Source organism: Patagioenas fasciata, chromosome 4 (genome assembly GCF_037038585.1).
Source record: "Patagioenas fasciata isolate bPatFas1 chromosome 4, bPatFas1.hap1, whole genome shotgun sequence".
NCBI classification, from domain to species: domain Eukaryota; kingdom Metazoa; phylum Chordata; class Aves; order Columbiformes; family Columbidae; genus Patagioenas; species Patagioenas fasciata.
This window is the reverse complement of record NC_092523.1, coordinates 910,182-937,970: the sequence shown is the minus strand read 5'-3', so window position 1 is coordinate 937,970 and position 27,789 is coordinate 910,182. Positions and strand designations below refer to the sequence as shown.

The following is a 27,789-nucleotide window of genomic DNA, read 5'->3' as shown; positions in this document are numbered from 1 at the left end:
GGCCCGGGGCACAGCACATGCACCAGGCCCTGGCACGTGGATGGGGATGGAGGGGCCGGGAAGGGCCCAATCACTGGGACCCCCGCCCAGGGCTGCACCATCACCCATGTGCACCCACCCGTGTCCACCCTCGTGTTCCCACTGCTCACCCTCCCCAGCTGTGCCCCCCACGCACCCCCCAACATGTGCACCCCCGCCACGTCCCCCCCAGCCATGCACCCTTTTGTGTCCCCCAGCCCCAGCCATGTCCCCTCCATGTGCCCCCCAACACCATGTCCCCTTCCATGTCCCCTCCAGCCATGCAGCCATGTGGCCCCCCAGCCATGCACCTCTCCATGCCCCCCCGGCCATGTCCCCTCCATGATCCCTAAACCATGCCCCCCGCCACCCCCTTCCCATTTCCCCCGCGGCCATGCCCCTCCGTGTCCCTCATCCACTTTGCGCCATGTCCCCCCATGAACCCCCCACCCATTTCCCCCCGCGGCCATGCCCCCCCGCGTCCCTCACCCACTTTGCGCCATGTCCGCCCCATGCACCCCCCATCCATTTCCCCCCGCGGCCATGCCCCCCCGTGTCCCTCACCCACTTTGCGCCATGTCCCCCCATGCACCCCCCCGGCTGTGTCTCCCCATTCCTCGCCCCCACTTTGGACCACGTGCCCCCCCACGTGTCCCCCCTGCACCACACTGCCCGCGCCATCCCCCATGTCCTGCACCCACTTTGGGCCATGTCCCCCGTGCCCCCCCGTGCCCCCCGTGGCCCCGCCCCCCCCGCCGCCGCCCCATTGGCTCCCGCCGCGCCGCTCCCTGTTATTTTTCGAATATAAATAGAGGCGGCGACGGGCGAGCGTCCCGCCGGTCCCCCCCACCCTCCACCGGAGCGGGCGCGGTGCGGCGGGCCCGCCGGAGCGGCGGGAGTACGAGCGTATATAAAAATATATAGGATTCTTTCAAGTTAATTCCTAAGTCGCTTTCCTGCCCGCACATGGCGGCGTGGGGCGGGCGGCGCGGGCTGGCGGCGGCGCGGGCCGGCGTGTCCCCGGCCACCGTGTCCCCCGCCACCATGTCCCCGGTCACCACGCTGGCGCTGGACATGGACAACCTGGTGGGGCTGGGCAGGTCAGTGGGGCCGGGGGGCTGCTCGCGCGTGGCCCCTGGGGACGCGGGGACACGGGCAGCCCCGCGCGGGGCTCGGGGGCGGGTGGATGGTTCGGTCCCCCCCACCCCTCGGGAGGGGGCTCGGGGGTCCCGGGGCTGACCCCTCGGGAGGGGGCTCGGGAGTCCCGGGCTGACCCCGTCCCGCCCGCAGCCACGGGGACACGCCGAAGCGGCGGGTGGCGGGGCTGTCCCTGCAGAGCCAGCGCTGCCGCCCGGCCCGGGCCGCGGGGGCCCCCGGCTCCCCCCGGCGCTCCGGCTCCTCCGACTCCTCGGACCAGGGTGAGTGATGGGTCCCCCTCCCCGACCCCTCCTCCAACCTGGGGACGTGCGTGGAGCTGTGACACCGGGGGGTGTCCTGGCAGTGGGGGGGGGGGTGTGAGGAAGGGACCTGGCAGAGCGGTTGGGGGGTCTGAGGTTCTCGCGTGCACATGGGGGCCGGTCCCGCTCTGCGTCACCCCCGTGGGTGCTCGGTTTCAAACCGGGACTTCCTCCCCGCGCTTCCGTCTGTGTCCCCTTCCGGGGGGGGGGACAACGGGTGAGAGCCCCCAGCGCTGCTCCCCCCGGGGGCTCGGCCGTGAAGCACCCAGTGGGTCCTTGCTCGGGGGACATGGGACATGCTGGCCAGGACGGGTGCTCCCAGGGTCGGTGACAGCCCCTGTGCTGTGCGGGGGGTGCTGGGTGACCCCCATGAGCACTGGCCATGGCCACCGTCCCAGCGGGATGTGGGGGCTCATCTGCAAAGGCCCCCCAGGAGCGGTGCCAGTGCGGGGTCCCAGGGCAGGACGTAGTTCTGTCCCCAGTGGGGCCCGATGTCCCCCCCGGTGCCACCCCTGGCCCTTGTTCCCGCAGGAGTGGACCTGGAGTCCCCCACGCAGGAGGACCCCATGGCACTGGAGGATGTGTGAGTGTTCCCCCCCCGGGGGCTCCCAACGCCCCCCATCTCCCTGGGGAGCCTTGGGGTGCTGCTGCACGGGCCCCATGGTGTGGGGGTGCAGGGTTGAGGTTGGGGGTGCAGGGTTCAGGAGGGGCTCTGCCCCCCTGCTGGAGAGCTGTCCCCAAAGCCCCCCCACTGTCCCCAAAGCCCCCCGTGCTGGTGCTTTGCTCGGCTGTTGGCACAGCCTGGCCTGGCAGATGTGCCGGGTGAATGAATAACCGGGGGCAGATGGTGATACCGGGACAGCTGTGGGGCGGGGGGGGACGTGCCGGGCCCCCGCATGCCGCCGGCGTGGCCATATGGCTGCCGGCCAGCATCCCGGTGTCCCCGGCGTCCCCGCCGGCGGGGGATTTACATACAGGTGGAGAGCGACCGCCGGCTTTGTCTGGGGGTGGAGCGGGGTCAGGGGGCCCCCGGGACCACCCTCATGTGCTGCCGCCCCCCACACGGGGGTCCCTGGGACCACCCCCGTGTGCTGCTCCCCCGGGCTGGGGTCCCCAGCCTGAAACCAGCAGCATCCAGATGGGGCTTTAACCCTTTGTGGGGCTGAGAACGGGGGCTCCTGGGGGGCTGCTGGTCCCTGTGCGGGTGGGGGGCTGGGGCACAGGGCTCGGCCCCCCTGATCCCAGCTCTGCTCTCCCTGCAGCTTCGAGAGCGCGATGCTCAAGTCCGGGAGCGTTCTCAGAGGGTGAGTGAAGGGCTTTGGCCCCGCAGCGACACCTGGAAGCCGGGTGGTCCCCAGATCCTAAAACTCTGCTGTCCCCATGCCCAGGCTGTCCCTAAACCCAGACCCTGAAGCTCTGCTGTCCCTAAACCCAGACCCTGAAGCTCTGCTGTCCCTAAACCCAGACCCTGAAGCTCTGCTGTCCCTAAACCCAGACCCTAAAGCTCTGCTGTCCCTAAACCCAGATCCTAAAGCTCTGCTGTCCCTATGCCCAGGCTGTCCCTAAACCCAGACCCTAAAGCTTTGCTGTCCCTATGCCCAGGCTGTCCCTAAACCCAGACCCTAAAGCTGTGTTGTCTCCATGCCCTTTAGGGTTTGTCCCCAAACCCTAAAGCTCCACTGTCCACATACCCAGACTGTCCCTAAACCCAGGTCCAAAAGCTGTTCTGTCCCTGTCCCCATGCCCAGGCTGTCCCCAAACCTTAAAGCTTTGCTGTCCCCAAACCCATGCTGTCCCTAAACCCAGACCCTAAAGCTGTGCTGTCCCTGTCCCCAGGCTGTCCCCATGCCCTTCCGGGGTCCAAATCAGGCCATTGCTGTTGCTTTATCCCCAGACGATTTGCTGCCCCCGGGTCCTTTGGGAGCTGTGACAGCTCTGGGGAGGTGTCACCCCACTGTGGGGACCCAAGGGATGGGGGCCCTGCCAGCCTCGGGGACACCCCGGCCAGGGCTCTGTCCCCCATCCAGCCCTTGTCTCCTCGCAGCAATAAGTTCCTCGCCCGGAGAATCCACTCGGTGCCGGTAAGTCCGGAGGCCAGAGCCGGGGGAGGATGGAGCCGGGGGGGCACAGGGGCTGTGCGGCACCCCTGACCCCCCCTCCCCACAGCCGCAGGTGCTGGGGGCCAGCCCGGTCCTGAGGAACATCTCCCACCGCCCCGAGTTCAACGGGCAGAGGGACCCCGAGGGCACGGTGAGGGGGACACTGGGGCGGGGGCTGGGGAGGGGGCGGGGGGCTGGGGAGGGGGCAGGGGGTGCTGACACTGCCCCCCCGCAGGAGGGGTTTGTCTTCAAGAAGCCGCAGAGGCCGTGCCAGCGCGGGCGGCCGCCCCCCGGCCAGGGGGCTGCGGGGGGGGACCCCGGCACCCCAAGACCCAGCTCCGCACCCGACCTGCTGGTGAGAGGGGCTGGGGGTCCTGCAGGGGCTGCTCAGAGGGGCTGGGGGAGCTCTGGGGTGGGGGTCCCACTGCAGGGGCTGCTGAGGGGGGCTGGGGGGCTGGAGTTGGGGGTCCTGCTGCAGGGGCTGCTGAAGGGGCCTGGGGGGGCTCTAGGCGTGGGGGCCCCACTGCAGGGGCTGCTCAGAGAGGCTGGGGGAGCTCTGGGGCTGGGGGTTTCACTGCAGGGGCTGGGGGAGCTCTGGGGCCGGGGGGTCCCGCTGCAGGGTCTGGGGGAGTTCTGGGGCTGGGGGGTCCTGTTGCAGGGGCTGGGGGAGTTCTGGGGACGGGGATCCCACTGCAGTGTCTGGGGGAGTTCTGGGGCTGGGGGGTCCTGTTGCAGGGGCTGGGGGGGCTCTGGGGACGAGGATCCCGCTGCAGGGGCTGGGGGAGCTCTGGGGCCAGGGGGTCCCACTGCAGGGGCTGGGGGAGCTCTGGTGGTGAGGGTCCCACTGCAGGGGCTGGGGGAGCTCTGGTTGTGAGGGTCCCACTGCAGGGGCTGAAAGAGCTCTGGTTGTGAGGGTCCCACTGCAGGGGCTGGGGCAGCTCTGGGTGTGGGGGTCCCACTGCAGGGGCTGCTGAGAGGGGCTGGGGGTCCCACTGCAGGGTCTGGGGGAGTTCTGGGGCTGGGGGGTCCTGTTGCAGGGGCTGGGGGAGCTCTGGGGCCAGGGGATCCCACTGCAGGGGCTGGGGGAGCTCTGGGTGTGGGGGTCCCACTGCAGGGCCTGCTGGGCTGCTCCAGCGTCCGTGTTCACCCTGGAAACGCGTGGACGGAGGGGCCTGGGGAGTCCCAGCCTGGGGCGGTGGGGGGCTGACCCCACTGACCCATGGGCTGTGTCCCCCCCCAGTGTGACACCCCCGAGAAGGAAAATGTGTCCATGGGAGAGAGCCCCATTGTGCTGCGCCGGTGCTCCCTGACCTCCTCCATGTCCCAGGAGGATGACGATGGGTTCATGGAGATCCTGGATGAGGAAGAGATGAAGGTGGGGGTCTGGATCAGCCCGGGTGTGGGGTCTGTCCCACCGGGGGGGGTGGGAAGTGGCCGGTGGGACTCGTCCCCTTCACCCCCTCCTCTTCCTTCCCCGTGTGCCCCAGCAGAGCGATGGCGCCGTGCCGCAGGGCATGGAGAACCTGCTGACCGCGCCGCTGGTGAGGACCGAGGAGGCAGAGCCGGTACGGAGCAGGGGGGTGGGATGGAGCCTGGGAGGGTGGATGGAGCCTGCGAGGGTGGATGAAGCCCTGGGGGGGTGGATGGAGCCCCGGGGGTGGATGGAGCCCCAGGTCTCCCCCAGGCTCTCCAGAGGGGTCTCTGGGGTTGGAGGTCTCTGGCACGGGGGGGGTTGTTGAGCGTCACCAAGCCTGGGGGCTCATCCATGAGCACCAGAGTAGGACCCTTGTCCCCTGCCGGCGCTGGGGGGGGACGCAGGGGACAGCGGCCCCAGGCAGCAGCACGGGCTCTCCCCGCAGCGTCCCACCAAGCGCGGCAAGTGCCGGCAGCTGTTCCGCTCGCCCTCCATGCCCAGCAGCGTCATCCGGCCCATCCTGAAGCGGCTGGAGCGGCGCCCCCCGGACGGGGACACCCCCAGCCCGGTCAAGCCCAAGCGGCGGCGGAGTGTGGCCGGGACCCCCGGCGAGGACACGGAGCCGGTGGGTGATGGGGATGCTGGGGCGGGGGTCCCGGCCCGTGTGGCGGCTCTGCCGGTGACACCGGGGGTCGTGGTTCGTGTCCCCGCAGAAAGCGCGGCTGCTGCGCTCCAGGTCCTTCTGCCACCAGGAGATCGAGGACCTGCTGGCCAACGACCACCGCGAGCTCATCGGGGACTTCTCCAAGGTGGGGGGGCCTGGGGGTGTTGCCCCCCCCGAGCAGAAGTGGGGGCCATAGCAGAGCCCTGTGCTGCTGGGAGACCCAGACCCAGCTGGTGGCACTTGCTTGGGGACAAGGGCACGTGGGGCTGTGACTTCCAGCCTGAAGAGCCTCACGGCTCTGGCAGTGCCAGCGCTGGGTCTTGTGGGGGAGCAGGTGACAACCCCCCAGGACAGATCCTGACCCCCCCGTCCCCTCCAGGCTTATCTCCTGCAGACGGTGGAGGGGAAGCACCAGGACCTCAAATACATTTCCCCGGAGATGGTAAAGGAGCAGCAGCCTCTCCCCGCACACCCCGGGGCTGCCTGCCCCATGTCCCCCGCCCCGGTGACATTCCCACCCCCCCCCCCCCACCCCGGTGACGTTGCACCCGCCCCGGTGACGTTCCCCCGCAGATGGTGGCGGTGCTGACGGGGCAGTTCAGCAGCCTGATCGAGAGCTGCGTGATCGTGGACTGCAGGTACCCCTACGAGTACGAGGGAGGACACATCAAGGTCAGAACCGCCACAGGGGACGGGGTGGGGGGCTCCTGTGGGGTGGGGGACGCTCAAACCCATCAAACTCCCGGGGGGCTGAGCTCCCCCAGAGCCGCTGAGCGCCCCCCCAAGCCGCCCAGCCCCGAGCGATGCTGCGCTGGGAGGTGGGTGGTGCTGGGGCAGCGTGCAGAGCCCCCCCGGATGGAATGGGGGGATGAAGGAGCCTCCCCCCGCAGGGCGCGGTGAACCTGCCGCTGGAGCAGGACGTGGAGGAGTTCCTGCTCAAGAAGCCCATCGTCCCCTTCGACGCCAGCAAGAGGGTGATCGTCATCTTCCACTGCGAGTTCTCCTCCGAGAGGGGCCCCCGGATGTGAGTGGGGGGCACGCTGGGATCCAGACCCCCCCGGGCACAGCCAGCTCCTGGTTTGGTGACAGTCCCCCCGTGTCCCGCAGGTGCCGCTTTGTCCGGGAGAAGGACCGAGCCTGTAACGAGTACCCCCAGCTGCACTACCCCGAGCTCTACGTCCTGAAGGGGGGGTACCGGGAGTTCTTCCCCCAGTACCAGGTGAGCCCTCCACTGCCCTGTGCTGTAGGGGCAGCTGGGACCCCCTGTCCCCTCCCCAAACCCTGAGAGGGGAAGGAGGGGTCTGGCCCTGAGCATCCTCCATGGGATGGTTTCCATGGGGGGGTCCCGCACCCCGGGGGGGCCGTGGCTGCTGTCTGGGTGCTGACGGCCCCCCCCCAGAGCCACTGTGAGCCCCAGGACTACCGGCCCATGCACCACGCCGACTTCAAGGAGGATCTGCGGCGGTTCCGCCTCAAGAGCCGCACTTGGGCGGGCGAGCGCAGCAAGCGGGAGCTCTACAGCCGCCTCAAGGACTTCTGATGGGCCCCCCGGGACCCCCGCCCTCCTGGGGACCCCCCACCTCCTGGGGCTGCCATCAGGCACCAGTTCCCAGCCCGAAACCTCATGTCCCCCCCCACCCTGTGCTGGGGACCTTGCACAGTGTCACCCTTGGCCATGGGAAGGGGGGACAGGTTGTAGTTTTACCCCTTTTTACCCTAAGGACAGGGTAAAAAGGGGTTTAGGTTTTACCCTAAATGGGGAGGGGGGATGCAATGTGCCACTGCCAGCTCTGCCTCACTGGGAGTGGGGGGCTCTCCCCGCAGTGGGGTGGGGGCTCAGGGGCTGTAGGGAGCCCCCCAACCCCGTCACCCCGTTCCCCTCGCACCCTGTGCCAGGGGGCTGTGTCAGCCCCTGGGGTGCAGCTGGGGGGGGCACGGAGCTGGGGATGGTGGGGACCCCCCATGAGGGGGTGGGGGAGCCCCTGATGGGGCTTAATTAGTAGAAATGTTGCAGAAAAGCACTTAACCCTGGGGGTGCTGTGGGGCCTGTCCTGTCCCTGTGTGGGGGACCCTGGGGGTGCCCCTTATCACAGTCACCAACTGCCTGGGGTTGTTTGGGGGGGCTGTTGATGTTGTTGGGGTTTGTTCTGCCCCAGATGTTATTTAAAGTAGTTTGTTCTCTTCCCACAAGCCAGCTCTAGTGAACTGGGGGGGCAGGAGCGGCTGCACCCCCACCCCCGGGGCTGTGGCACCCGTGGGGGGGCCATGGCACCCGTAGGGTGGCTCTGCCCACGTGTCTTGTTTCTTTGTTTGTGTTTTTTACACTCCTGGTTAATAGCTCCTGGTTAATAACTCCTTGAGGAGGGAGAGCAACCCCCAGCCTGGTGTGTGGCTGCATTGCGAGGGGCTGCAGGGGGGAGGTTTGGGGGGTGATGCGGTCCTTGGGGGCTCCCCCAGGGTGGTGGCAGCTGGGGTGGGGACAAATGACCCATTTAATGCTGTCCTTGTGCAGGGGGTGGCAGGAACTGTCCCAGACCTTGGGCACACCGCTGGGGGACATGGAGCTGGGTCATGGCTGGGACCCCCAGGGCCATGCAGGGCTGAAAAGATGAGGAGGTTCTACCCCTCTGTTCTGCCCTGGGGAGACCACACCTGGAATATTGTGTCCAGTTGTGGCCCCTCAGCTCCAGAAGGACAGGGAACTGCTGGAGAGAGTCCAGCGCAGCCACCAAGATGCTGAAGGGAGTGGAGCATCTCCCGTGTGAGGAAAGGCTGAGGGAGCTGGGGCTCTGGAGCTGGAGAAGAGGAGACTGAGGGGGGACTCATTCCTGGGGATCAATATGGAAAGGGGCAGTGTCAGGAGGGTGGAGCCAGGCTCTTCTGGGTGACAATCAGTGACAGGACAAGGGGCAATGGGTGCAAACTGGAACACAGGAGGTCCCACTTAAATCTGAGAAGAAACTTGTTGGGGGTGAGGGTGTCAGGACAAGGGGCAATGGGTGCAAACTGGAACACAGGAGGTCCCACTTAAATCTGAGAAGAAACTTGTTGGGGGTGAGGGTGTCAGAGCCTGGCCCAGGCTGCCCAGGGGGGTTGTGGAGTCTCCTCTGCAGACATTCAAACCCGCCTGGACACCTTCCTGTGGAACCTCAGCTGGGTGTTGCTGCTCCGGGGGGGTTGCACTGGATGAGCTTTCCAGGGCCCTTCAGCCCCTCACACTCTGGGATTCTGGGTGATGAGTGGGGCGTCCCCCATCCCGGCTCACACTGGCCGTGTCACCCCCTCCCCCGGGCCACTCTGTGTCACTCCCCTGTCGTCCCCGGTGCCCCTGGCTCTGCCACCCCAGGGTGACCCTGTCCGCCCCGCCCCGGGTGTTCTGTCACCCGCACCGGGTGCCCCTGTGTCCCCCCGGCCACGCTGTTCCCTCCCAGACCCTACTTCCTCCTTCTGCCTCGCCCACCAGCGCCTCTCTGCCAATCAGCGCGTCGCCTGCGTGGCCTTGCCCAATCACGACGCAGCGGGCGGACGCCCAGCTCCCGGCTCCCTCTCCACGCTCACCAATCGCTGCCGCCGCTTCCTTCCGCATCGGCCAACCGCTGCCTTTTGCGCGCCGCGCCAATCCGAGCACGGCCCCGGCACGGCAGCTGACCAATGGCAAGGAGCGGATGGGCGGGCCGGCCGCACGTGACCGCGCGGCGGGCCGGGGTCTCGTTGCCATGGTGAGGGCGTTCGTGCTGCTGGCGCTGGGCGGGCCCGCCCCCCCGGGCCCCGCCCCCTGCCGCGTGCTGTACGCGCGCTCCTTCGGGGCCCCCCCCGGGACCCCCGCGGACCCCGCTCGGCAGCGCCTCCTCCGCAAAGAGCAGCTGCTGGCAGTGGCCAGGTACCCCCAGACCGGGGGGTGGGACTGGGGGACCCCCGGGATGGGAAACCCCCACGGGATCCCCTGGCTGGAGATGCTGGGGCTGCGACCCCCACTCCACGGGACCCCCCAGTCCCCACTCCATCGGACCCTCCGTTCCGATGCTGGGCCCCCCTCCTCTATGGGACCCGTGTTTCTGGGGATGCTGGGACCCCCTCCCCTATGGGACCCCCATTTCTGGGGATGCTGGAACCCCCTCCCCTATGGGACCCCCTTTTCTGGGGATGCTGGGACCCCCTCCCCTATGTGACCCTCATTTCTGGGGTTGCTGGAACCCCCCCTTTTTGAGGATGCTGGGACCCCCATTTCTGCGGATGCTGGGCCCCCCTCCTCTATAGGGACCCCCATTTCTGGAGATGCTGGGAGCCTCATTTCTGGGGATGCTGGGACCCCTTACCCTATGGGACCCCCATTTCTGGGGATACTGTGCCCCCCTTCCCTATGGGACCCCCATTTCTGGAGATGCTGGGACCCCCTCCCCTATGTGACCCTCATTTCTGGGGTTGCTGGGCCCCCCTCCTCTATAGGGACCCCCTTTCTGGGAATGCTGGGACCCCCTCCCCTATGGGGACCCCCATTTTTGGGGATACTGGGACCCCCGTTTCTGGGGATGCTGGGCCCCCCTTCCCCATGGGACCCCCCTTTCTGGAGATGCTGTGGAACCCCCCAGGAACCCCAGAGCTCCAACAACCACTTTTAGGGGGACCAGGGCTCGGCGGGACCCCCTAATAGAGGGGGTCACCCTGTCCCTGGGGGTCTTAACATGAGCGTCCCCCCTTCTCTTGCAGACAAGTGACCTCCCATTGCCAACTGCTCCAATCATCCCCAGCACTCCCACCCACCCCCCAGCCCCCCGAGGACCCCCTATCTCTGCAAGATGCCCCAGGGGGGCTTTTCCATCTACCCCCGGGGGACCCCTTTCCGCAGGGGGTCACAGTCGCCTGGCTCTCCGTCCTGGCCGTGGCTTTCGCGTTGGTTTGCGACCCCCAGGAGAACTTGTCGCTGGCCGAAATGACGCTGCGCCGCCTGGCCCCCCGGCTCCTGGCCGCGCTGCGGCTGCTGGGCCCCGGAGCCGATGTGCTGCTGCGGCCCGAGGCTGCCGACGCCGTCCTGGACCGCATCCTGCCCCACGGACAGATGCTCTTCCTCAACCAGGCGTTTCTGCAGGCGCTGGACCGGGAGATGGGCATCAAACCAGCGCGCTGAGCACCCCCAGGGGATGGGACGGGGCTGGGGACAAAGGATGTGGACAAAGGATGGGGACAGGGGATGTGGACGAAGGATGGAGCAGGGGATGGGGAGAAGGAATGGGTACATGGATGGGGACAGGGATGGCACAGGGGATGGGGACAAAGGATGGGGACGGGGATAGGGACAAAGGATGGGGACAGGGGATGGGGACAGGAGTGGGACAGGGGATGGGGACAAAGGATGAGGAGAGGGGATGTGGATAAAGGATGGGGACAGGGGATGCGGAGAAAGGATGGGGACAAAGGATGGGGAGAGGGGATGCGGACAAGGGATGGGGACAGGGGATGGGACAGGGGATGTGGACAAGGGATGGGGACAGGGGATGAGGACAGGAGTGGGACAGGGGATTGGGATATGGATGGGGACAGGGGATGGGACAGGGGATGGGGACAGGGATGGGACAGGGGATGGGGACAAAGGATGGGACAGGGATGGGACAGGGATGGGGGTCCCGGGTGCCCCCCAGGGTCCTGCTCACTGTTGGGCTCGGGCAGCAGAGGGTTCCCCTGCACCCCTAATATTGGGGGGGAGCTGAGAAACCCCACCAGGATGGACAGCAGAAGCGTCCCGGGAATAAAGAGACGCGAGCCAGCAAAGAGCAGATTTTAATCCGTTTGACCCATCACGGGGGGCTGAGACCGCCCCCGTAAGAACCCACCCTGAGCAGGGAGGGGGACGTGTCCCCACGTCACTTTGTGTGGGTGGTGGCTCCACAGGGGTGGCTCCCGGGGGGCTGCAAACCTGCCCCCCAGCCCAAGGGACGGGTGCTGGGGGCTCCGTCCCCTCCCCGTGAGGGACCCGCGTTGGAGGTCCCTGGCCGTGGCAGCACAGGGACGGGGGGACAGGGGCGACCCCGGGGGGCGCAGGTGCTGAGGGGTCCTGGCACTGTGGGGTGCGGGGGCTCATCCAGTGTATGCAGGGGTGAGCGGGGCAATCAGCAGATCCAGCTGTGGATCCAGCTGTGGATCCAGCACAGATCTGGGAGCAGATGCAGCAGCAGAACCGGCAGTGGATCCAGCAGTGGATCTGGCAGCAGAACCAGCTGCAGATCCAGCCACAGATCCAGCAGTGGATCCAGCCACTGACCCAGTTGTGGATCCAGCTGTGGTTCCAGCTGCATATCCGACAGTGGATCCAGCTGCAGATCCACCAGCAGACCCAGCTGTGACTCCAGCAGTGGATCCAGCTGCGGTTCCAGATGCTGATCCGGTAGTGGCTCCAGCTGTGGCTCCAGCTGCAGGTACCGCCGCAGGTCCCGCCGCGGGGCTCAGGGGGGGCTCATGTCGCGCTTGCAGATCCAGAGGAAGGTGAAGTTGCAGTTGTGGTCGTTCCAGAGCCCGTTGCCCACGGGGTGGATCTGGGCGCAGCTCTCCTGGCCCCACTGTCCGTAGTCGGTGCTGTCCGGCTGTCCGGGCGCCCAGAAACTGCAAGCAGGGTGGGTCAGGGGGGCGGGGGGCCGGGGGTGCCAACCCCCCCAGAACCCCCTCACCTCTTGGCCTGTGAGTAGGGGGCTCCATCCACCCAGCGCCAGGAGCCACCCGGGCCCGTGGCCGACAGCCCGATCCAGTAGGAGCCGCCCCGCGCCTCCCGCGCCAGGTAATCCTGGGGACAGGGACACGGGGACACGGGCAGCGAGGGGTGGGCAGGGGGCGCAGGCAGGAGCTGGCAGCAAGCAGCAAGCGATAGAAGCAAAGGAAACGGCCTCAAGTTGCCCAGGGGAGGTTGAGGTTGGATGTGGGAACAATTTCTTCCCCAAAGGGCTGTGGGGCATTGAACAGGCTGCCCAGGGCAGTGCTGGAGTCACCGTCCCTGGAGGGTTGGACAGACGGACAGGAGGTTCTCAGGACATGGGGCAGGGACAGGGTGGGTTATGGGTGGACTCCATGAGCTTGAGGGGCTTTTCCAACCAAAGTGATTCTGTGATTCTATGAGGTTGTGCAGGCAGGGGGTCACAGGCAGGAGGTTCATATGCAAGGGCTTCATATGCAGGGGGTCACAGGCAGGGGTTCACAGGCAAGGGGCTCACAGGCAGGGATCACAGTCAGGAGGTTCATAGGCAGGGGGGTCACAGGCAGGGGTCACAGGCAGGGGCTCACAGGCAGGGATCACAGTCAGGAGGTTCATATGCAGGGGGTCACAGGCAGGAGGTTCATAGGCAGGGGGTTCACAGGCGGGGGGGGTCACAGGCGGGGATTCACAGGCAGGGGGTTCACAGGCAGGGGGTCACAGGCAGGGGGTCACAGGCAGGGGGTGCTGGGGCTGCAGGGGGGGCCGGGACCAGCACCCACCTGCTCCTCGGGGCTGGTGACGGACGCCAGGTGCGCGTGTGCGGAGCGGCAGGCGGCCTCCGCGTCCCCCCAGGCCTTGCGGTCCCCCGAGAAGAAGTAGATCCTGCCCTCGTGGTAGCGCCAGCCCAGCGCCAGCCCCTGCAGCCACCGCCCTGCGAGCCGCCGTGGGACGGGACGGGGACACGGTGGGGACAGGACAGGGACAGGGGACGTGGGACAGCGATGGGGATGGGATAGGGACAGGGGGATGGGGACCAGGTGGGGGACACGGGGACAGGTGTCCCCCCCTGGGATGGCTGTCACCCCCCCAGGAGGGCTGTTACCCGCCCCCGGGATGGCTGTCACCCCTCTGGGATGGCTATCAACCCCCAGGATGGCTGTCACCCCCCCGGGATGTCTGTCACCCCCCCAGGATGGCTGTCACCCCCCCGGGATGTCTGTCACCCCCCCAGGATGGCTGTCACCCCCCCAGGATGGCTGTCACCCCCCCGGGATGGCTGTCACCCCCCCGGGGCATTACCAAGCTGATCCTTTCGTCTCTGCGCCGCTGCCGAGCTCTCATGGGGGCTCCAGGGACCTGTGCGGGGTCAGGGAGAGGAGTGGGCAGGGGATGGGACAGGGGATGGGACAGGGGATGGGACAGGGGATGGGACAGGGCTGGGACAGGGGATGGGACAGGGGATTGGACAGTGGATGGGGACAGGGGATGGGACAGGGGAGGGGGACAGGGCTGGGACAGGGGATGGGACAGGGATGAGGATGGGGAATGGGGACAGGGAATGGGGATGGGGAATGTGGACAGGGGCTGGGGGTCCCGCGTGCCCCCCAGGGTCCCGCTCACCGTGGGGCTCGGGCAGCAGAGGGTTCCCCGCTGCCGCCAGCTCTGCCCGCGCTGCCCGCAGCTCCGCCTGGCCCTGCACGTCTGGGGAGCAGGCAGGGGCTGAGCACCGTGCCAGGGCTGCTGCCCGCGCCCCTGCCTGCATCCCTGCCTGTGCCCCTGCCTGTGCCCCTGCCTGCACCCCTGCCCGCACCCCTGCCTGCATCCCTGCCTGTGCCCCTGCCCGCACCCCTGCCCACGCCCCTGCCTGCATCCCTGCCTGTGCCCCTGCCCGCGCCCCTGCCTGCATCCCTGCCTGTGCCCCTGCCCACGCCCCTGCCTGCATCCCTGCCTGTGCCCCTGCCCGCACCCTTGCCCACGCCCCTGCCTGCATCCCTGCCTGTGCCCCTGCCCGCGCCCCTGCCTGCATCCCTGTCTGTGCCCCTGCCTGTGCCCCTGCCTGCACCCCTGCCTGCATCCCTGCCTGTGCCCCTGCCTGTGCCCCTGCCCGCACCCCTGCCCGCACCGGATCCCTGCCTGCACCCCTGCCTGCACCCCTGCCGGCATCCCTGCCCGCGCCCCTGCCTGCACCCAGCCCCTGCCTGCGTCCCCGCATCCCCGCGTCCCCGCGGTGGCACTCACGCAGGACGACCAGCGCTGCCAGCGCAGCTCCCAGCACCAGCAGCACGGCGGTGCCCACGGCCAGGACGGTGCCCGGTGTCCGACGGGACGCGGCCGGGGGCGCCCTGGGGGCTGTGGGGAGAAGCCAGAGTCAGCCCAGCCCCAGCGCGGAGCGGGCAGCTGTCTGTCCGTCTGTCCGTCTGTCCGTCCGTCCGTCCGTCCGTCCCGCGGCCGTACCTGCCGAGGCGCTGGGTGGGTAGTGGATCTGCAGCGGCTCATACAGGTCGGGCCCCGGCGCTGCCATCGCCGCAGCCGCGCTGGCACCGGAGCTGTGGCCGCGCCAGGAAAGGGAACCGGGGCGCGGGGACGGTTCCTGCTGCCTGCCGGGCACCACACGTGTCCCCACACCCCGGGTGGCGTCGTCTGGGACAACCCATCATGTGAGGGACATGGGCATCATGTGAGGGACATGGGCATGTGAGGGACAAGGCTGGGGTCCTGCACCCCAGCCATGGCCCGACCCTGACCCCGGCCTTGACCCTGACCCCGGCCTTGACCCCGACCCCGGCCTTGACCCCGACCCTGTGCTTTTGTCCCCAAACACACCCCAGTTCCAATTTGTGTTTCCCACCCACAGACACAGAAACTTTGGGGGTTCCCTGCACCCCAGGAGGGAATGGGCTCTCCAGCCCCAGGGAGCAGCAGCTGGGGGGGTGCTGGGGAGAAAGACATCATCTTCATCACCATCATCACCTTCACCATCATCATCTTTGTCATTATCATCACCATCATCACCTTCATCATCATCATCACCTTCATCATCATCATCTTTGTCATTATCATCACCATCATCACCTTCATCACCATCATCACCTTCATCATCATCATCTTTATCATTATCATCACCATCATCATCTTTACCATCACCAACGCCACCTTCATCTTCACCATCCTCATCTTTATTATTTATCATCACCTTCATCATCACCATCACCACTTTCATCTTCGTCATCTTTGTCATTGTCATCACCATCATCACCTTCATCACCATCATCACCTTCATCATCATCCTCACCATCACCATCATCTTCACCACCATCACCATCTTCACCGTCACCATCATCACTTTCATTGTCACCATCATCATCTTCATCACCACCCTCACCATCTCACTGGGACGTGAAGCCCAAGGGGGACTCCATGCCACGGGATCACTCGGGGTCACCATCCGTCCCCCCGGCGCAGCCCCTGGTGCCATCCCCCACCGCAGGAGCAGGATGTGGGCTTCGGGACTTCAGGGGGGGTTTTCCTCTTTTTGACCCAAACCGTCGCCGCGTTTGACACAGACGCTGGAAATAGCCTCGAATATGCTGACACAGCGTTTTTCCGGCAGACGGAAGAATTGCCCGGAACCCGGGGGTTACATTTCCGCCCTGCTTCCCCGCTCCATTTCGCATCCTTTCAACCCGTCTTCCCGCCCCCCCTCGCGGTTACGTGGCTGCGGCCCCCGTGTCGCTCCTGCCCTGACCCACTTCCACTTCCACTTCCACACCACGGATCTCTGTGGGATTGACCCAATTCCCCTCGAACCGCGGCCGCGCGGGGACTTTCCAAATCACGGACCCCACTGAGCTCCCTGAGCGCCTGCAGCCGCAGGCTCCACCACCGTCTTGCCAGTGAGGGGCCACTAAAACCCGATAATTCAGATTGTTGTGTGATTGTGAGGTGCTGGGGACACCCGCTGGAATCAGCTGGGACCGGGCAGGACCCGCAGCCGGGGGTTTGGTGCTCTCTGGATGCTCTGGCGTCCATCCCCGCTCGCCATAGCTCTGCTCAGCCCTTCACGGCTGGGTTTTGGTCCATGGGGGGTTTGGGGTTCTCTGGGCTCCATCCCATCCCGGTTGGGTTTCAGTCCATGGGGGGGTTTGGTGTTCTCCGGATGCTCTGGGCTCCATCCCATAGCTCTGCTCAGCCCTTCCCGGTTGGGTTTCAGTCCATGGGGGGGTTTGGTGTTCTCCGGATGCTCTGGGCTCCATCCCATCACTCTGCCCAGCCCTTCCCAGCTGGATTTTGGTCCATGGGAGGGTTTGGTGTTCTCTGGATGCTCTGGGCTCCGTCCCATAGCTCTGCCCAGCCCTTCCCGGTTGGGTTTCAGTCCATGGGGTGGTTTGGTGTCCTCTGGGCTCCGTCCCATAGCTCTGCTCAGCCCTTCCCGGTTGGGTTTTGGTCCATCGGGGGGCTTGGGGGTCTCTGGGCTCCATCCCATCGCTCTACCCAGCCCTTCCCGGTCGGGTTTCGGTCCGGGGGGATTTGTTGCTCTCTGGATGCTCTGGGCTCCATCCCCGCTCGCCATAGCTCTGCTCAGCCCTTCACGGTTGGGTTTTGGTCCATGGGGGGGTTTGGTGTTCTCCGGATGCTCTGGGCTCCATCCCATCGCTCTGCCCAGCCCTTCCCGGTTGGGTTTCGATCCATGGTGGGGTTTGGTATTCTCTGGATGCTCTGGGCTCCATCCCATCGCTCTGCCCAGCCCATCCCAGTCGGGTTTCGGTCCGGGGGGATTTGGTGCTCTCTGGATGCTCTGGGCTCCATTCCCGCTCACTATAGCTCTGCTCAGCCCTTCCCGGTTGGGTTTCGGTTTGGGGGGGGTTTGGTGTTCTCCGGATGCTCCAGGCTCCATCCCATCACTCTGCCCAGCCCTTCCTGGCTGGGTTTCAGTCCATAGAGGGGTTTGGGGTTCTCTGCGCTCCGTCTCATAGCTCTGCCCAGCCCTTCCCGGTTGGGTTTCGGTCCATGGGGGGGTTTAGGGTTCTCTGGGCCCCGTCCCATCGCTCTGCCCAGCCCTTCCCTATTGGGTTTCTGTCCATGGGGGGATTTGGGGTTCTCTGGGCTCCATCCCATCGCTCTGCCCAGCCCTTCCCGGTTGGGTTTCGGTCCATGGGGGGGGTTTCTCCTCGGCCTGGCCGTCAGGAGAAGGCTCCGCACCGCGTGTGTGGGTGGAACAGGGACATGGTCACGGCTGCCCAAGGGGCGTCTGGGCGACACTCTCGGTCTTATTGTTTAATTTTGGGTTGTCCTGCAGGTTGGACTTGACGACCCTGATGGGTCGCTCCCCCTTGAGATGCTCTGCGACCCTACATATGGGCACAATAACTTGCTTCATTCGTTCCTGTCGGCTCAGCTCCTACGCGGCGCAGACACGGACTTCATACCGGAGCCTTCGGTTTGCTACGTCAATTTTTAGAATGTTTGCCGGGGTGCAGCACCCCGACACCCACCAGCAGCCTGGGATGGAGGCGCCGGCTCGCTGCGGTGTGAGGATGTGACCGGGGTCTGCGGTTGTGCCGCGTGAGTCAGGGCCGGCGTTCCCGTCACCGGGCCGGGCGTGCCGGGGGTGCCGGGGGTGCCGGGGGTGCCGGGAGGAGGAAGGAAACCGTCGGCCGCACGTTGCGCAAGCGGTGAATCATGAAGACGCAGAACGTCTGCAGCGGGAAGGGACCCGACAGGACCATCCGTGGAGTCCACGGCACGGCCGGGAGGTGGGGTGGGACTCACCGGCCCCATTGGGGTCCCCCCCGAGCTCCCCAAGGGCTCTCTGCCCATGAGCGAGGCCACAGCTGCTCCTCGCTCAGCGTCGCTGGTGAACTCGCCGTACGTCTGGTTGCTGCGTCTATAAAAACAGGAGGCTGAGCCCTGGGAGCCCCGCTGGGACTGGGCACCAGCCGGATGTCACCCCCGGGCTGGAACGCACCAGGGAAGGGCTCACCCAACCTGTGATGGACCCAACATGTGATGGACCCAACATGTGATGGACCCAATGTGTGATGGACCCACCATGTGATGGACCCAACTTGTGATGGACCCAGCGTGTGATGGACCCACCATGTGATGGACCCAACCTGTGATGGACCCAACTTGTGATGGACCCAACGTGTGATGGACCCAACCTGTGATGGTCCCAATGTGTGATGGACCCAACGTGTGATGGACCCAGCCTGCAATGGACCCAATGGGTGATGGAGCCAGTGTGTGATGGAGCCAGTGTGTGATGGACCCAATGGGTGATGGACCCAATCTGTGGTGGAACCAGCGTGTGATGGACTCAATGGGTGATGGACCCAATGGGTGAGGGACCCAACCTGCAAAGGACCCAATGGGTGATGGACCCAGCATGTGATGGACCCAATTGGTGATGGACCCAATATGTGATGGACCCAGTGTGTGATGGACCCAACTTGTGATGGACCCAGTGTGTGATGGACCCAACGGGTGATGGACCCAACTTGTGATGGACCCAACTTGTGATGGACCCAATATGTGATGGACCCAATTGGTGATGGACCCAATTGGTGATGGACCCAATTGGTGATGGACCCAGTGTGTGATGGACCCAACTTGTGATGGACCCAGTGTGTGATGGACCCAACGGGTGATGGACCCAACTTGTGATGGACCCAACTTGTGATGGACCCAATATGTGATGGACCCAGCGTGTGATGGACCCAATGGGTGATGGACCCAGTGTGTGATGGACCCAGCGTGCGATGGACCCAGCGTGCGATGGACCCAACGTGTGATGGACCCAGTGTATGATGGACCGAATGTGTGATGGACCCAGCGTGTGATGGACCCAGCGTGTGATGGACCCAGCGTGTGATGGACCCAACGTGTGATGGACCCAGCGTGTGATGGACCCAGCGTGTGATGGACCCAGCGTGTGATGGACTCGTCTTGCCGGTGCTGGGAGTTTGTGCAGAAGGACAGGGCCAAAAGCTTTGCTGAAATCCGAAAGAGCCACTCGATGGGTGACCTTGTCATAAAAGGAAGTTAAGTTGGTTAAGCAGGTCTTTCCCCTCATTAACTGGGGACCAATGGCCAATGACTGTGTTGTCTCCAGTGGTTTTCAGGCACTTCCACCTTCTCCCCCGTAAGACCAAGGGCTGGTATTACCAGGGTCTCCCCATCCCCGCCGGGGACCCCAGGTTCCCGCAGCCCCCCGCATTCCCCTCTCAAAATGGCGGCCAGAGCCTGCCCTCAGCGCCTGCCCGCACCCAAGATGGCTGACACGGGGGTGGGCGGGGCAGTGGGAGTGACGTCGCCGCGGAGGGCCACGCCCCTTCTCCAAGATGGCCGCGCCCTCCCCGCTGCCGGCGCATTGCCCTTATCCAAGATGGCGGAAGACACGGAGGCGGAGGGAGCGCGCGCCCTCTTCTAAGATGGCGGGCGCGGCGTCGGCGCTGCGCCCTGGCGCAAGGCCTCTCCGCCACGCGCCGAGCGTAGGGGCGGGGTGGGAGAAAGCGAAAGTGGCGGAGGGACCGGAACCGCGGCGGCGGGACCGGGAGAGGGAGTGGGAACGGGAGCGGGAGCGGGGGCCGCCCCGGCGGGAGGCGGCCGGGCAGACAGGCCCCTGCTGGGCTCGGGGCGAGCGCCCCCTGCCGGGCCGGGGGAACTCCGCCGCGGCGGCGCCGGGGGGTTCCCCCGGGCGGGGCGGCGGGCCGCGGGGACCCCCCTGTCCCCCCGCGGGGACCCTCGGCCATGTCGCGGCTGGAGGCGGTGGCCAACGTGGCGCTGCGGGTGCCGGCGCTGGCGCTGCTGGACCTGCTGTACCGCTGGGACGCGGCCGCCATCGCCGAGCTGCTGCGGTCCCGCCGCGGGGACCCCCCCCTGCTGCGGCCCCCCGCCCTCCGCGGGGCCTCCTGCCTGGGTAGGGACAGGGGACAGGCTGGGGACACGCGGGGATCCACGGACTGGGGACACCCCGGGGGATCCACGGACTGGGAACACCCCTGGGCTGGACAGGCTGGGGACACCGGGGACACCCCAGGGACAGACTGGGGACGTGAGGGGGCACCCTAGGGATGGGTGTGTTGGGGTCACCCCAAGGGATGCACAAACTGGGGACGTGAGGGGTTAACCAGGCTGGGGACATGGTGGGGACACCCTAGGGATGGACAGGCTGGGGACATGAGGGGACATCCCAAGGGATGGGCAGGCTGGGGACACTGGGGGTTGGACAGAGTGCGGACGTGAGGGGACACCCCAAGGGATAAGCAGGCACTCCAAGGGATCGATAGGTTTGGGACACCCCAGAGACGGCCAGGCTGGGGACACAAGGGGACACCCCGCAGGTTGGACAGGTTGGGGACATGTGGTGCTACCCCAAGGCATGACCAGGTTGGGGACATGGTGGGGACTCATTAGGGGTGGACAGGCCAGGGACATGAGGGGACACCCCAAGTGATGGATAGGTTGGGGACATCCCAAGGGGCGGACAGGCAGGGCACGCGGTAGGGCCACCCAGAGGGATGGTCACGTTGTGGACACAGGAGGACGCCCCAAGGCATGGGCAGGTTGGGGACACAAGGGGATACCCCAGGGGACAACAGGGCTGGGGACACACTAGGGATGGACAGGTCAGGGACATAAGGGGACATCCAGGCCATGGCCAGGCTGGGGACATGAGGGGACACCGTGGAGACACCCCAAGGGCTGGCTGTGTTTGGGACATGAGGGGACACCCCAAGGGCTGGTTGTGTTTGGGGACATGAGGGGACACCCCAAGGGCTGGCTGTGTTTGGGGACGTGAGGGGACACCCCAAGGGCTGGCTGTGTTTGGGACATGAGGGGACACCCCAAGGGCTGGCTGTGTTTGGGGACATGAGGGGACACCCCAAGGACTGGCTGTGTTTGGGACATGAGGGGACACCCCAAGGGCTGGTTGTGTTTGGGGACATGAGGGGACACCCCAAGGGCTGGTTGTGTTTGGGGACGTGAGGGGACACCCCAAGGGCTGGTTGTGTTTGGGGACATGAGGGGACACCCCAAGGGCTGGCTGTGTTTGGGGACGTGAGGAGACACCCCAAGGACTGGCTGTGTTTGGGGACATGAGGGGACACCCCAAGGACTGGCTGTGTTTGGGACATGAGGGGACACCCCAAGGACTGGCTGTGTTTGGGACATGAGGGGACACCCCAAGGGCTGGCTGTGTTTGGGGACATGAGGGGACACCCCAAGGGCTGGTTGTGTTTGGGACATGAGGGGACACCCCAAGGGCTGGTTGTGTTTGGGATCCTGCCCTCCCAGCCCTGCTGACACCCACTCGCCGGGGGTCTGTCCCCAGGGCCGGCGGGCGCTGTGTCCCCAGCGTTGTGCCCTTGTCACCACGTGTCCCCTGGCAGGGCGGGCAGCCTGGGGACACGGGGCCGGGAGATGCCCCTCGCACATCCCCGTTGTTCCCACCCCAACGTGTGCGTGGTGACAGCCGTGTCCTCGCAGGGGTCCCGGGGGGCGGGGGTCTCCGTGGGGACACTGACCCTGTCCCCTCCCGCAGGACACGTGCTGTGCCTGGTGGTGCTGGCGCTGCCGGTGCGGTCCCTGGTGAAGCTCTACCTGCACCTGCTGACCGCGCTGCTGCTGGCCGCGGGGCACGGGGCGGCCCGGTGAGCGGGGATGGCAGGGGACACCGCGTGGGACACCGCGTGGGGACAGCGCGTGGGACGCCGCGGCTGAGCCTCTGTCCCCGCAGGGACTACGTGCGGCGTGAGCTGGAGTCCGGCGCCCAGGACAGCGTGTACAGTGACACCGCGGCGCTCGGCCGCTTCGCCACCGCCCTGGCAGGTGAGCCGGGGGGGTCCTGGCCCCACAAGGTGTCCCTGGGGTGGGGACGGGGGTGACAATGGGTGGGGTGAGGGTCTGACCGGCTGCAGGAGCTGTCACCTGCAGGATGGCACGTGCGTGACAATGACACTGGTTTGTGTTGAGTGGGGGGGCTGGACATGAGCCCTGGGGGTCTCCTCTGTGCCCCCCAACCCAGAGAGGTGGCACAGGGGCCCTTTGTCCCTAGCTGTCCCTGTCCCCCAGGCCAGCTCTGCCTGTGTGTGCTGAGCTCCCTGTCACCCGTGGGATGACATGAGTGACAATGGCACAGTCGAGCAGGGAGGCTGGACACTAATCCTGGGGGCCCCTCTACCCCCCACACTGTGGGGAGGTCACACGGGGGTCCCGTGTCCCTGGGTGTCCCCGGGTGTCCCCAGCTGTCCCTGTCCCCCAGGCCAGCTGTGCCTGTGTGCGCTGTGCTCCCTGCTGATGCGGACCCGCCGGCCCTGGCTGCTGGCGGCGCCGGCGCTGCCGGTGCTGGGGCGGCTGTGGGGGCTGCCCCCCGCCGCGCTGCCCCCCCTCTGCACGCTGGCGGCCGCCGTGACCACCAGCCAGGTGCTCTACGTGCTGGCCACCCACGTCCTCGTCCCCTTCCAGCTGGCGGCCACCGCCTGCCGGGAGCTGCTGCAGGTCGGGGGCTGCGGGATGGGGGGCTCTGGGATCGGGGGACTGTGGGGCTGAAGGCTACGGGGTGGGGGGGCTGTGGGATGGGGGCTGTGGGATGGAGGCTGTGGGATGGGGCTTTGGGATTGGGGGGTGTGGGATCAGGGGGCTGTGGGATGGGGGGTGTGGGATGGGGGGTGTGGGATGGGGGGTGTGGTATCGGGGTCTGTGGGATCAGGGGGCTGTGGGATGGGGTGCTCTGGGATCGGGGGGCTGTGGGATGGGGGCTGTGGGATGAGGGTATGTGGGATGGAGGGTGTGGTATCGGGGTCTGTGGGATGGGGGGTGTGGGATCGGGGTCTGTGGGATCGGGGGGCTGTGGGATGGGGGAGCAATGAAGTGGGGGGCTGTGGGATGGAGGTCTGGGGGATGGGGGGACTGTGGGGTTGAAGGCTACAAGGTGGGGGTCTGTGGGACTGGGGGGTGTGGGATGGGGGTTCTGCAGGGTTGCAGGATGGGGGGGGTCAGAGGGGTGGGGGGCCTGCAGGATGGGGGCTGCGCGATGCGGGGGGCTACAATGCAGGGGACTGTGGGTGGGGGTCCCATGCTGAGCCCGGTGTGCCACAGGGTGAGCTGCAGGGTGTCCCCTGCACAGCCGCCCCCCACGCCCCCTTGTCCGCCACGTGTGGGGCAGGACGGGGCCACCCCCTGAGTGTGTCCCCCCAGGCGCTGGAGCTGTCCCGGCTGGTGGCCCTGGGGGTGTCCCTGTGGAGCCAGCTGGCTGTCCCCCTCCTCTTCCTCGTCTTCTGGCTGGTGCTGTTCTCCCTGCGCCTCGCAGCCTTCCTCCTCGGCCCCCCCGGCCCCCGCGCCCAGCACGGCCTCCTCTTCCTCCTCCTCAGCAGGTGGGGCCGGGGGCTCAGCCTCAGCCTTCCTCCCTGCAGGGCAGCACGGGGGGTGGGCTCCCCGGGAGCTGGGGAGGAGGATGAGGAGGGGTCGGAGCTCGATGGGTGCTGGGAGGAAGATGGGGAGGGTCTGGGGTCCAGTGGGTGCTGTGGGAGGAAGATGAGGAGAGTCTGAGGGTCTGGGGAGTGTGGTGGGAGGGTGAAGAGGGTCTGAGGGTCTGGTGTGTGCGGTGGGAGGGTGAGGAGGGTCTGGGGGTCTGGTGTGTGCAGCGGGAGGATGAGGAGGGTCTGGGGGTCTGGTGTGTGCAGCGGGAGGATGAGGAGGGTCTGAGGGTCTGGTGTGTGTGGTGGGAGGATGAGGAGGGTCTGGGGGTCTGGTGTGTGCGGTGGGAGGGTGAGGAGGGTCTGGGGGTCTGGTGTGTGCGGTGGGAGGATGAGGAGGGTCTGGGGGTCTGGTGTGTGCAGCGGGAGGATGAGGAGGGTCTGGGGGTCTGGTGTGTGCGGTGGGAGGATGAGGAGGGCCGGGCGCCCCGGCGTGTCCCCGCGGTGACGGTGGCCCCGCAGCGTGGCCGAGTGCTGCGGGACGCCGTACGCGCTGCTGGGCCTGACCTCGGCCGTGTCCTACCTGGCGCTGGGGCTGCTCAGCCTGTGCCGCTGCTACCTGCTGGGCTTCGGGGCCCAGCCCCACGGCCACGGCTCCCACCGGTGCGCGGGGATGTGGGGTGGGGGGCGCGGGCGGGGGGCAGCAGGGGGCACAGGCGGGGGAGGGCACTGGCAGCAGGGGCGTTCATGGGCAGGGAGGGGCATGGGGGGGTCCACATGTGGGGGGCATGGGCAGGAGGGGGGGCTGAGGATTGGGGGTACAGGAGGGTGGGGGGCACCGGCAGGTTTGGGGGCAGGGCCAGGGAAGGGTATGGGCAGGAGGGGGCACATGCTGTGGGGTGTCACAGGCTGGGGGGTGTCACAGGCCAGGGGTCATGGATGGGGGTACAGGGGCACGGGGGGTGTGGGCAGGATGCGGCCATGGGTGGGGGGCACAGGCATCCCTCCTCCCGCCCTGTTTGTGTGCAGGACCCCAGCACAGGGTGGGGTCACAGGGGGGTCACAGGGGTTTGGGGACCAGGCAGGTCCCTGAGGGGCGGGCAGGACACGGCCCGTGCGGTGCCTGACGCCCCCTCCCGCAGGGGGGTGACGGAGGGGGTGACGCTGCTGCTGCTGGCGCTGCAGACGGGGCTGCTGGACCTGCAGGTCCTCCAGCGGACCTTCCTCCTCAGCATCATCCTCTTCATCGTCGTCACCTCCACGCTGCAGTCCATGATCGAGATCGCCGACCCCATCGTGCTGGCGCTGGGGGCCTCGCGCAACAGGTACCGGGGGGGGGCACAGGATCCAGCCCCCGTGCTTGGGGGCCACAGTGGGGAAGAGCACGTTGGGTCCCATGGCCTCCCCCCGCCTTGGGTTCTCGCTCCCTGGTTTTGGGCACAATCTGTGCCACATTTGGGGTGCGGGGAGGGCGGGTGCTGCTCACGGGGGCACACGGCCCCGCTGAGCCGTGCCCCCCCAGGAGCCTCTGGAAGCATTTCCGCGGCGTCAGCATGTGCGTGTTCCTGCTGGTGTTCCCCTGCTTCATGGCCTACAAGATCGCCCACTTCTTCCAGCTGGACTTCTGGCTGCTCATCCTGGTGTCCAGCTGCATGCTCACCTCGCTGCAGGTCCGGCCCCCACCCCGCAACCGGGGCTCCCGCCGCCCCCCGGCTGCGCCCCCGCCAGCGTCACCGAGGTGCCGCCCCGGCAGGTGCTGGGCACCCTCTTCATCTACAGCCTGTTCATGGTGGAGCGGGCGCAGGCGGCGCCGCTGGAGCGCATGGACGAGATCGTGTACGGCGTGAACGCGGTGAGCCGCGTGCTGGAGTTCCTGGTGGCCGTGTGCGTGGTGGCCTACGGCGCCTGGGAGTCGCTGTTCGGGGAGTGGAGCTGGATGGGCGCCTCCGTCATCATCATCCACTGCTACTTCAACGTGTGGCTGCGCGCCCGCTCGGGCTGGCGGAGCTTCCTGCTGCGGCGCCACGCCGCCCGCCGGATCGGCGCCCTGCCCCGCGCCACGGCCGCGCAGCTGCGCCGCCACGACGACGTCTGCGCCATCTGCTTCCAGGTCAGCCCCCCGGACACCGCGGGCAGCCCTGGGGTCCCCTGCCCGCCGGTGACACCTGTCCCCCCGCAGGACATGCAGGTGGCCGTCGTCACCCCCTGCAGCCACTTCTTCCACGCCAACTGCCTCCGCAAGTGGCTCTACGTGCAGGACACGTGTCCCCTGTGCCACCAGCAGGTCACAGCGGTGGCCACGGAGGAGGATCCCAGCGGCGGGGGGGCAGCGCCAGCCAGCAGGGACACGGGGACACGAGACGGAGGAGCTGCCAGCAGCCCGGCCGCGGCTCAGCTGCCTGGTGGGGACAGTGTGGTCCCCGGCCAGGGGGACATTGGGGCTCCCCAGGACGATGGGGACCCCGCTCATCCCGGCACCCCCACCCCGCGGGAGCCCGAAGCGGGGACCGTCCCGCAGCCCCCCGGGGACTGTCACCCCCACAGCTGGGACACGCAGCACCCGTCCCCTACACCTGCCAGCCCCGCGCTGGGCGTGGGGGACAGTGGGGACCCCCACAGCGCCCACCCGCGCTCCTAGCACCGCCAGCTGCCCCCCCCAGGTCCCTCTGCGGGGGCCGCGCTGGCAACGACCAGGGCCGGGACCCCCCATGGCACCGGGGGCCCCGAGCACCCACATCCCCTTGGACTCTTTTTGCAATAAAGCCGGAGCTGAAGCGGCTGCACCCGAGGGCTGGGCTGCGTGTCACCCCCCGGGACAATGTCCTGTGCCTGGCGTGTCCCGTGGGGGTGTGGGAAGGGGGCACCCAGGTGTGTGTGGTGGGGGCACGGGTGCCTTCTGGTGTCACCACACTGGATGGCACGGGTGGCACATGCCGGGTGGCTCGGTGTGGGTGGGGGTCTTGGGGGGGACCTGGGGCTCATGTAGGTCTGGCAGGGGTCCCCTTTCCCCAAACCCCGTTCCCTGTTCCCGCACCAGTACAGGACTGGGGGTTCCTCTCCAGCCCGGGTGTGACCGGGGGTTCCCAGCCACGGGAGGGGGCTCGGGAGCGGGGTCCCAGCTGCAGGGGGTCCCCGTCTCCCTCCCAGTGCTGCTCACAGGGGAGGGGGCGATCACAGATGGGGGTTCCCAGGGGGTGGTAAATGGGCCCCCCCTGCTCAGCCCCACCCTGCACTTACTGACCGCAGCGGCTGCGGGCCCCGCAGCCCATTAGTGGGGGGGGAAGCCATAAAACCCATATGGGGGGTGGGGGAAACCCCCATCCCCTCCACCTCCATCCACCAACCCCCCTGCTGCCCTGAGGTCCCGGCCCCCCCAGTGCAAGCAGGTGGGGGGGTCCCTGCTGGTGCTCCTGGGCAGGGGGTGCAGCTGCCCCACCCCCCGAGCGCCTCCCCTGGGCCCCCCGCGCTGCGGCCCCCCCGCGCTCGCCCGCTGCCTCCATTAGGGCCCATTACCGGCGCTGCGCTGGGAACGGGATCCCCACGGACCTGGTCCCGGGGGGCACCCGCGGCCCCCAGCGCGGCCCCACCCGGCGCTGCCTGGAAATGGGAGATGGGGGTGGGGAGCAGGTCCCCCCGTGCACCCTGCGGGGGAGCTGGGGTCCCTTGGGGGGGGTCCAGCCCTGGGGTATCTGGGTGGGATGGGGGCATGAAGGGGTGGATGCTGGGATGGACGAGGACATGGACAGACAGACACTGGGATGGATGGGTGGAGGCTGGGACGGATGGGGGCACGGATGTATGGACAACGGGATGGACAGATGGACACTGGGATGGATGAATTCTGGGCTGGACAGGGACATGGAAGGATGGACATGGGGATGGATGGGAACATGGCCTGATGGCACTGGGATGGACAGATGGACACTGCGATGGACAGGTGGACACTGGGAGGGATGGGAGCATGGACGGACAGATGCTGGAATGGATGGGGACAGGGATGGATGGACAGATGCTGGGGTGGACAGGTGCACATTGGGAGGG

General features: G+C 67.2%; 5 protein-coding genes across 8 annotated transcripts; 3 read left to right on the top strand and 2 right to left on the bottom strand.

Annotated features, from left to right (window-relative positions):
* Nucleotides 1-840: 840 nt before the first annotated feature.
* Nucleotides 841-8,031, top strand: CDC25B (cell division cycle 25B). Of its 4 annotated transcripts, none has more exons than XM_065837710.2 (16): nt 841-1,118; nt 1,309-1,436; nt 2,007-2,058; nt 2,738-2,779; nt 3,520-3,556; nt 3,642-3,725; nt 3,810-3,929; nt 4,815-4,949; nt 5,065-5,139; nt 5,434-5,613; nt 5,702-5,797; nt 6,032-6,094; nt 6,226-6,324; nt 6,543-6,676; nt 6,760-6,871; nt 7,052-8,031. In XM_065837710.2, the coding sequence occupies exons 1-16, from the start codon at nt 985-987 to the stop codon at nt 7,190-7,192; spliced, it is 1,632 nt and encodes a 543-aa protein (XP_065693782.2). In that variant the 5' UTR covers nt 841-984; the 3' UTR covers nt 7,193-8,031. The 4 variants fall into 4 exon arrangements, with proteins under 4 accessions (XP_065693782.2, XP_065693781.2, XP_065693780.2 ...); XM_065837709.2 differs by having other exon boundaries at nt 5,062-5,139; XM_065837708.2 differs by having other exon boundaries at nt 3,370-3,556.
* Nucleotides 8,032-8,120: 89 nt separating this feature from the next.
* On the top strand, nt 8,121-10,878 carry AP5S1 (adaptor related protein complex 5 subunit sigma 1). Its single transcript, XM_065837505.2, has 2 exons — nt 8,121-9,532; nt 10,360-10,878. Exons 1-2 carry the CDS (start codon nt 9,318-9,320, stop codon nt 10,775-10,777), a joined length of 633 nt encoding a protein of 210 aa, XP_065693577.2. The 5' UTR covers nt 8,121-9,317; the 3' UTR covers nt 10,778-10,878.
* A 1,167-nt stretch (nt 10,879-12,045) lies between these two features.
* On the bottom strand, nt 12,046-14,975 carry LOC136100902 (C-type lectin domain family 4 member F-like). Its single transcript, XM_065836434.2, has 7 exons — nt 14,786-14,975; nt 14,570-14,680; nt 13,952-14,032; nt 13,631-13,687; nt 13,111-13,262; nt 12,312-12,424; nt 12,046-12,246 (listed from the first exon to the last, which is right to left on the bottom strand). The coding sequence occupies exons 1-7, from the start codon at nt 14,850-14,852 to the stop codon at nt 12,090-12,092; spliced, it is 738 nt and encodes a 245-aa protein (XP_065692506.2). The 5' UTR covers nt 14,853-14,975; the 3' UTR covers nt 12,046-12,089.
* Nucleotides 14,976-16,553: 1,578 nt separating this feature from the next.
* LOC139827882 (uncharacterized) lies at nt 16,554-20,082 on the bottom strand. Its single transcript, XM_071808339.1, has 4 exons — nt 19,813-20,082; nt 19,597-19,756; nt 18,101-19,355; nt 16,554-18,027 (listed from the first exon to the last, which is right to left on the bottom strand). Exons 1-4 carry the CDS (start codon nt 20,080-20,082, stop codon nt 18,009-18,011), a joined length of 1,704 nt encoding a protein of 567 aa, XP_071664440.1. The 3' UTR covers nt 16,554-18,008.
* Nucleotides 19,843-26,531, top strand: LOC136101593 (RING finger protein 145-like). The gene is made up of 10 exons (XM_065837853.2): nt 19,843-20,249; nt 21,876-21,984; nt 22,071-22,162; nt 22,596-22,831; nt 23,531-23,706; nt 24,271-24,411; nt 24,891-25,073; nt 25,271-25,418; nt 25,502-25,858; nt 25,928-26,531. The coding sequence occupies exons 1-10, from the start codon at nt 20,081-20,083 to the stop codon at nt 26,384-26,386; spliced, it is 2,070 nt and encodes a 689-aa protein (XP_065693925.2). The 5' UTR covers nt 19,843-20,080; the 3' UTR covers nt 26,387-26,531.
* Nucleotides 26,532-27,789: the final 1,258 nt, after the last annotated feature.

Excerpts from the sequence above, each read along its gene's own strand:
- CDC25B (XM_065837707.2), top strand. The coding sequence starts at position 985 with ATGGCGGCGTGGGGCGGGCGGCGCGGGCTGGCGGCGGCGCGGGCCGGC. Across the intron at positions 4,950-5,061 it reads TGGATGAGGAAGAGATGAAG|CAGAGCGATGGCGCCGTGCC; the intron begins GTGGGGGTCTGG and ends CGTGTGCCCCAG. Across the intron at positions 5,140-5,433 it reads GGACCGAGGAGGCAGAGCCG|CGTCCCACCAAGCGCGGCAA; the intron begins GTACGGAGCAGG and ends CTCTCCCCGCAG.
- AP5S1 (XM_065837505.2), top strand. The coding sequence starts at position 9,318 with ATGGGCGGGCCGGCCGCACGTGACCGCGCGGCGGGCCGGGGTCTCGTT. Across the intron at positions 9,533-10,359 it reads CAGCTGCTGGCAGTGGCCAG|ACAAGTGACCTCCCATTGCC; the intron begins GTACCCCCAGAC and ends CTTCTCTTGCAG.
- LOC136100902 (XM_065836434.2), bottom strand. The coding sequence starts at position 14,852 with ATGGCAGCGCCGGGGCCCGACCTGTATGAGCCGCTGCAGATCCACTAC. Across the intron at positions 14,681-14,785 it reads CCCACCCAGCGCCTCGGCAG|CCCCCAGGGCGCCCCCGGCC; the intron begins GTACGGCCGCGG and ends TTCTCCCCACAG. Across the intron at positions 12,425-13,110 it reads TCACCAGCCCCGAGGAGCAG|GATTACCTGGCGCGGGAGGC; the intron begins GTGGGTGCTGGT and ends CCCTGTCCCCAG.
- LOC136101593 (XM_065837853.2), top strand. The coding sequence starts at position 20,081 with ATGTCGCGGCTGGAGGCGGTGGCCAACGTGGCGCTGCGGGTGCCGGCG. Across the intron at positions 23,707-24,270 it reads CTCTTCCTCCTCCTCAGCAG|CGTGGCCGAGTGCTGCGGGA; the intron begins GTGGGGCCGGGG and ends GTGGCCCCGCAG. Across the intron at positions 25,074-25,270 it reads CTGGGGGCCTCGCGCAACAG|GAGCCTCTGGAAGCATTTCC; the intron begins GTACCGGGGGGG and ends GTGCCCCCCCAG.
- LOC139827882 (XM_071808339.1), bottom strand. The coding sequence starts at position 20,082 with ATGGCCGAGGGTCCCCGCGGGGGGACAGGGGGGTCCCCGCGGCCCGCC. Across the intron at positions 19,757-19,812 it reads CCCGCCCCTACGCTCGGCGC|AAGAGGGCGCGCGCTCCCTC; the intron begins GTGGCGGAGAGG and ends CCGCCATCTTAG. Across the intron at positions 19,356-19,596 it reads CCCCGTGTCAGCCATCTTGG|GTCACCCATCGAGTGGCTCT; the intron begins GTGCGGGCAGGC and ends TTTTATGACAAG.